Raw genomic sequence first — 7,500 nt, 5'->3', positions numbered from 1 at the left:
TAAAGGCTACTACTACGAGCAAAAGTTTTACCACATTGTTCACACCAGTACGGCTTTTCTCCAGTGTGAACACGTCGGTGGATTTCTAGTTCACCACTCCTAGAAAAGGTTTTACCACATTGATCACAGCTGTATGGTTTATCTCCAGTGTGAATGCGTTGATGGTTTTTTAGGGTACTCTGTTGTATGAAAGTTGCCCCACATTGATCACAACTGTAAGGTTTGTCTCCAGTGTGAATGCGTTGATGTCTTTTTAGGGTATTCTGTCGTGCGAATGCTGCCCCACATTGATCACAGCTGTACGGCTTCTCTCCAGTGTGAATGCGTTGATGGCTTTTTAGGGTACTCTGTTGTGTGAAAGCTGCCCCACATTGATCACAGCTGTAAGGCTTGTCTCCAGTATGAACTCTCTGATGAATCTTTAAATATTCAGATGATGTGAAGGATTTGTCACAGTGTCGACAGTGGTGACGTTTGGGTCCCTTTCTTCCTCTCCGTTTCTATAGCAACAGACAAACCGAGAGAGAAAGTTAGTTATCAACCTTCTTTAAACCCTAAACTTGCTCTCACTCACAATTTTAACTCATATATAATTTATGACAAAATAGAGGTATATATGTGCCGGTTGCAGACATGTTATCATGGAAGCAAAGGTACTCTTCATAAAATCATCATGTAGTCCAGCCGTGATGAACGTGCGTCACTTTGTAACGCATGTTATAATGCTCGCCTCATACTCTGCTTCTGACTGGCTGGTAGTCCTTACCTAGGTACTGTCAGGGCACGCCCTCATACTCTGCTTCTGACTGGCTGGTAGTCCTTACCTAGTTACTGTCAGGGCACGCCCTCATACTCTGCTTCTGACTGGCTGGTAGTCCTTAGTTAGGTACTGTCAGGGCACGCCCTCATACTCTACTTCTGACTGGCCAGTAGTCCTTACCTAGAACTAGGTAGGTACTGCGCATGTGTGACTCCCAACAAAGATGGAAGAGAAGTGAGATGCCTCACTCTGTGGCTAAAACAGAGAGCTCAACACACAGGGTGAAATAAGGAGCTGAATATGATGCATAAATATCTCTCTCACTCTCACTCTCTTAGTCTCTCCCTCTCTCTCGTATGGGCTTAATATACATTTCCTAAGTAACATTAACTCCCACTGCTCGCTTTTAAGGCAAAGTGTACAGCTGTTTGTTTCTGCAACTGACAATTGACTCTTTCAATGGTTTCAGTTAAGAACAGTAGTTCATAAATGTATATTTTTAGACTAGCATTCAGTCAATTTGCTATTATCTGCCACTTTTGTTTAGTTTTTACAGTTTCCTTCTCTACATATTATATGCTTTGCTTCCTCATATATATGGACATAGAAAAATAAGACACTGAAGAACTTGGACTCTGAAATCTAAGAGAATTATGTGATAAACTCAATGCACACTGTAAAAATGACATATGCATATGCAAAATATAATAATATAATAATATATACAAAAACCATCGAGGTGTCCTGTTGTTACATGAATGTACAGTAGCCTACACTAAATAGTTACTGGTCCAGTGAACTAAGCCTATAACCAGTGTTTCCTCTATGTTGATTGGCAAGTGGTGGCATAAACTCCACTCTCAGCTCCTCTGCCAGTAGCTGCATGAACTTCCTCTGGGCAATTTTACTGCTAGTGCACTCCTTGGAGAGGATGTGGGCAATGATTCCAGCCAGTTCAAGGATGCATAAAGTTATATGAACACGTAGACAGCCACCGGCCATCTACGTGTACCGCGCCTTTCACAAAGGGAGCGCCCGGTGCTTGCCTTCTGAGTCCTTCCACGCCAAATTAGGCCTAGCCTATGTTACCGACTCTGGCTTTGCCTTCGCCCATCGGTGATGCCCTCTCTTAGTACATCCATGTGGTGCCCACACTTGTTACTTGAGACCGCTAGTTACATTTCTCTGACAGAGACTATGATAGTTACTAAGCTACCAAGATGCATCTTCAACCACGCGAAAGATTAAAAACAATACCGCGAAAATCCGAGCGGTCATGTGTATGGCCAAAATAGGTAAAAGTGATTGTATTTTCTTTGCCTTTGGTGTAATGTATATAAAAATAATTTTAAATGAAAATACAGACTCTTTTAGGAAAAGTTAGGTACCAGCAGGATTGTATTTGTTTATTCAGCAAAGTTATTACACATATACATTTCAAAACGGTCAAAATGACCGTCCTGGCCGTTCTAGTGTTAAGGAACAGGCCGCAGGGGACCATCTAGCAGCATGTATGCTACTCAGCATCAATGGGCCACCTCTTTCTGAATTCCCCTATAACCGAGCCTTGGAGTTATTTTTCCAAAAGCCAAGAAAAATTAAATGCACACAGCAACGCTGCCAACTTTTCCACTGAGGCAAAGATGCAATTAGTTTCATTATGAATGGTTTCATTCTATACTTTGTGTTTTGGTTTCCCGATGAAGAATTTCTTGTAAAATTCATTTTGTAGACCTGTTCCTCAAAAATACAGTTAAATCAAAAATTGAAATGAAATTATGCCTCATTGTGTGTGAATAGAGGTGAATAAATATATTTGTGTTGCAACGAAGTGTCAGTTCTGTTTAATACGCAAAACATTTTGCGGCGGGGCACGGGACTGGGGGGTTGGGGGGGGGGACCTGCCCCCACTGCTAAAAAAATCCTTAAGGAAACACTGTATAACTAAGGAGGATTGTACAATTAGGATAGGTTTTATAATTGTACAATCCTCTCAAATTATAGTCCCAGTTTACTGGACAGAACACACACTGTGTGCTAAGAATGGCAAATACAATGCACATGGAAAAGTAATATACTGTACATGATCCGTTATTGTCAAAGAATACAAAAAGAAATAAATCATCTAAAAAGATGTATTGGTCTCTGACCAGTCTGCCGTTGTTAGAACCATTACAGAAATACATCTATAGGACTATATTATTACTTCATCACTGACCTCTAAGGCTGAATGATTAATTGCATTTGCAATATCGCGATATGTTAAAACGCGATTTCCTAATCGCAAAGGCTGCGATTTGGTCACATGACTCGCGAGAGCAAATCAGTCTGCACTCCGCAGAGAAAGCATCAACTTAGCATGCTAACGCTACGCCATTTTAATAAAATGAAGGGTTTTATTCGGGCTCGAGTCCATAGATAAAGATAATATGGATAAAGGCACGCAGAACTGAAGGCTCGGTTAGCAACGATTAGCTCTGATTAGCGGTTAGCTCCTTTATAAAGATATGGAGTGGAGGAGCTGCCACTGAGAGGGCAACAACCAGACTCTGAGAGGGCAACAACCAGACTCTGAGAGGGCAACAACCAGACTCTGAGACCAGACTCTGAGAGGGCAACAACCAGACTCTGAGAGGGTAACAACCAGACCAACCAGACTCTGAGAGGAGGGGTAACAACCAGACTCTGAGAGAGAATCTGCCCTTTAGTTTGTGTGATTAGTTTCTGACTTTCATATGAATGTTTACACCAGCCTTGGTCAGTACTCAATATACTACTGTGACTGAAGTAGTTAAATATAAATTCATATAAATTCATGCATCACCTAATTTCATCATCACATCCAGGCCTGGCCTCCAGGAAACAGTTTGTTTAATCCATCTAATCGTGTGTTGTTCATACTATACAATGATTTGTCTTTGTTGAATAATACAGAAGTTAAAGAGCTTAAAAAAGAATCGCATATTGAATCGCAATCGCAATATTTGGGGGGAAAACAGCAATTAGATTATTTTCAAAAATCGTTCAGCCTTACTGACTTCATTTAAAACTTTATCAGCCTTTTCTAATAATCTCAACAACTGTCATACTATATTCACCAAACTTTTAATAACCATATGAACAGCAGTTTATTAGTCTTCATGAAGGCAATATAACAGCACCAATGACTGTCACATGAATATTTTATATTATATATCCCATACTACACCCTAGTGGTCAGGATGTACATTACAGACATTTACTCAATAACTCAATGGGCTCCTACAACTTCCTTTCTCCACATTTGATCTCAAACAACAGAATGAACAGATGATCCACGGAGCATCGACTCTCTTCCTGGTTTCTTTAGAGTGGTTGTTGTGTCCTGAACACTGACCTGAACATGGCTGCTATCAGAGTCCGAGTCTTCTGCTTGTCTTCTGGGGGCCTCGCTGGTATCAGAGTCAGAGTCTTCTGCTTGTCTTCTGGGGACCTCGCTGGTATCAGAGTCTGAGTCTGCTGCTTGTCTTCTGGGGACCTTGGTGCTCCTCTGCTCCTGGTTCTGGTTGTCCTCCTCCATTCCTCTCTTGTCCTGAAATCCAGCAATGGTCACAATGTTAAAATAATAAAAGGACTTAACTGAAAAGCAATATGTACCTGTTGTATTTTAATGCAGGCTAATAATAATAATAAGGTTAGGGATGCACCGAACCCAGATTATTGGGGTTCGGCTGAATACTGAATCCACTAGTTAAGATTCTGCTGAATCCGAAACCGAATCCTCCTCAGTCCATTAACACAGTAAACACATTAATAAAGTAAACAGTGACTGTCCTTCCTTTGCCGTACCTTCAGTTGCTGTCCTACAGTTTTTGCTGCTGTCTGCAGAGTCCTTCATGCACAACTCGTATTCTTTCGGATGTTTCATACCAAATGTTGTAACAGCGGTGATGTTGTGTATTGTTTAGGGTCCTTGCCACCATGAGACAAATCGGCATTGTAAATTGAACATGTAGCTGGACTTGAATGGCCTTCTTTTGACTTAAAGTACTGCCAAACAACACTTTTTCTGATCACGAGTTCCATTTTTTTACTTTCTCACAGCCTACTGCATTGAACGCTCCACCTACGTAAACACCTTCCCGTAATCAATGGCGGCGTCATTACGTCGACCATCATAGCGCGCGTAGTGCAAGCCGTAGGGTTCGGTGGGAAAAAATTCTAAGATTTGGCAGAAACCCAACACCGTCAAAAAGCCCAATATTCAGCCGAATCTGAAGCCGAATCCTAGATTCGGCGCACCCCTAAAAGCACTGCTGAGTCAACAGAAAAGGCTCCAGGATTAATAAATCCTGGCTGTGACAAACCCTATGGAGCGTACCACGGGGCCACTATGTGACAAACCCAATGGACTGAAACATGAGGCCACTACGTGACAAACCCTATGGAGCGTACCACGGGGCCACTATGTGACAAACCCTATGGACCGAAACATGAGGCCACTATGTGACAAACCCTATGTAGTGAACCACAGGGCTACTACGTGACAAACCCTATGGAGCGAACCACAGCGCTACTATGTGACAAACCCTATGGAGCGTACCACGGGGCCACTACGTGACAAACCCTATGGAGCGAACCACGGGGCCACTACGTAACAAACCCTATGGAGAGTACCACAGGGCCACTACATGACAAACCCTATGGAGTGAACCAAGGGACCACTACGTGACAAATCCTATGGAGCGTACCACGGGGCCACTACGTGACAAACCCTATGGAGCGAACCACATGGCCACTACGTGACAAACCCTATGGAGCGAACCACAGGGCCACTACGTGACAAACCCTATGGAGCGAACCACAGGGCCACAACGTGACAAACCCCATGGAGGGAACCACAGGGCCACTACGTGACAAACCCCATGGAGTGAACCACAGGGCCACTACGTGACAAACCCTATGGAGTGAACCACGAGGTCACTACGTGACAAACCCTATGGAGCGTAACATGAGGCCACTACGTGACAAACCCTATGGAGCGAACCACGGGGCCACTACGTGACAAACCCTATGGAGCGAACCACGGGACCACTACGTGACAAACCCTATGGAGCGAACCACGGGACCACTACGTGACAAACCCTATGGAGCGAACCACGGGTGAGTGATGCTTTTGAAAGGAAAGTAAGGTCAACTAAGTTATTTTATATATCATTACAGATGTAGCCTAGCATGAATTAATATTAGAGCTATAGCTAACAGTATATAAGATTTAAAGCTAACAACCTTAGAGCAAACTAAACTGTACTTTACAGCATAATAAAACGAAAAATAAAATTAGTCTTGGCATGTTTATTAGAACGTGATCACACACTCCATCATAAAACTCCACATTGCAGAACATCAACCATGCACACATATGGCATAACATTATTTATTATTCACCATAAGGCCAATGATTGAATTACGTTAACATTAAACGGTTTGTGGCATAAGCACAGTCCGTGGGAATAAGCCACCATGGTAGCGAAGCCAACGATAGCCATGTTAGCTCTAATACTTACATCTGCAAGAATATATTAGAAATCTAGACGCACCCTAGCCGCAGCAAATGTAATTTGCAGCCAGGGTCATCTAGCAACACTCTGCTTGAGAGCTGGAAAAACCAAACTCTAGTCGGGCTTAACATAATGAAGAGTTGCGACAGTTCCGCGTGAATTCCCTGCTGCTTGAAAACAAAGAAGATGGCTGCTGCTGCTGGCGAACAGCGGCCTTTGGACGACACGACTCTGGAAGACTTGGAGGTCAGCTTTTCTTTGAGAAAAGAAAAAAGAACGACACTGAAGTCATTCTTAAAAAAGGAAGATGTTTTCGGAGTTTAAAGTTTAATCTATCAACTAGCGTTGCTCTGATTGGTTGTAGAGCTATCCTATTGCGTGCAGAGGGAATTTGAAAGACAACCGTTCAGCCCGCCCCTCAGATTGTGCCCTGCCAATGGTGAGTTCCCAGACCCAACATCTGGATGTGGGTCTGGCTTGTCAGGCTAAGAATATATATAATTACCTAACTGTTTGTCACTGAGCGTTGCCTAACATTACCACGTCCACTTGCTGTTAAACGGTGTGCCCGTGGAACACAACCTGCACAGGTCGTTGTAGGCATCTGCCGCTGTACCACAGTGGCTGACCATCAGCCACTTTTCTGATTTCTTTTGATGACTTTTTTATCTCGGCGCTAATATTTTGAGTGGTTGTTGTGTCCTGAACACTGACCTGAAACTCCCTGGTATCAGAGTCCCAGTCTGTTGCTTGTCTTCTGGGGACCTCGTTTCTCCGCTGCTCCTGGTTCTGGTTGTCCACCTCCATTCCTCTCAGATCTCCACTGGGGCTGCTGGACTCACTCTGGATTCTGTTCAGTACAAATCAAAGCATGCAGAGATATTCAAGAGCTGCTATCTCCTCTCGTTTTCCTCACATCCACACACAACTAAAAGAACAGCAATAGAAGCTGTTAGGATGACTATCAAAGACTTGACAGAGTCACTGGAGTCTTCTTCAAAGCCAGTTTACTTTGAAGTTTTTGTTAGGTACTGGTGCCGGTTCGGGCCTGGCCCCAGTGGCCTGAGTGGATTGGATGAAGTTGTCTCAGACTGCACCTTTAACTTTGGTATTCATTGTTGGTAGAACACAAAGGAGTCCTCTAGTTGAAGTCAATCATCTTTAGTGACAATATTGCAAGTTATCAAAGCTTATGCATAA

The 7,500-nt window shown here is 43.1% G+C and overlaps 1 protein-coding gene across 13 annotated transcripts in view; it reads right to left on the bottom strand.

The window, feature by feature from the left end:
• LOC116059941 (zinc finger protein 239-like) overlaps nucleotides 1–7,500 on the bottom strand; it is a 104,571-nt gene that overhangs the window by 21,602 nt on the left and 75,469 nt on the right. For 5 of the 13 annotated variants that reach the window (XM_035993902.1, XM_035993903.1, XM_035993901.1 and 2 more), the window contains 2 exons: nucleotides 4,137–4,331; nucleotides 143–500 (listed from right to left, as the gene is read on the bottom strand). The exons of 2 other annotated variants lie outside the window; for them this stretch is intronic. In XM_035993902.1, the coding sequence (XP_035849795.1) occupies nucleotides 143–500; nucleotides 4,137–4,331 (553 nt within the window). Of the gene's footprint in view, nucleotides 1–142; nucleotides 501–4,136; nucleotides 4,332–7,065; nucleotides 7,151–7,500 lie in introns of all 13 variants that reach the window. 6 more of the 13 variants (XM_035993908.1, XM_035993907.1, XM_035993905.1 and 3 more) reach the window with 2 other exon arrangements.

Source organism: Sander lucioperca, chromosome 17, assembly GCF_008315115.2.
Source record: "Sander lucioperca isolate FBNREF2018 chromosome 17, SLUC_FBN_1.2, whole genome shotgun sequence".
In the NCBI taxonomy this organism is placed as follows: Eukaryota; Metazoa; Chordata; class Actinopteri; order Perciformes; family Percidae; genus Sander; species Sander lucioperca.
The sequence above is the reverse complement of the archived record's forward strand: the minus strand, read 5'-3'. Positions and strand labels throughout refer to the sequence as shown.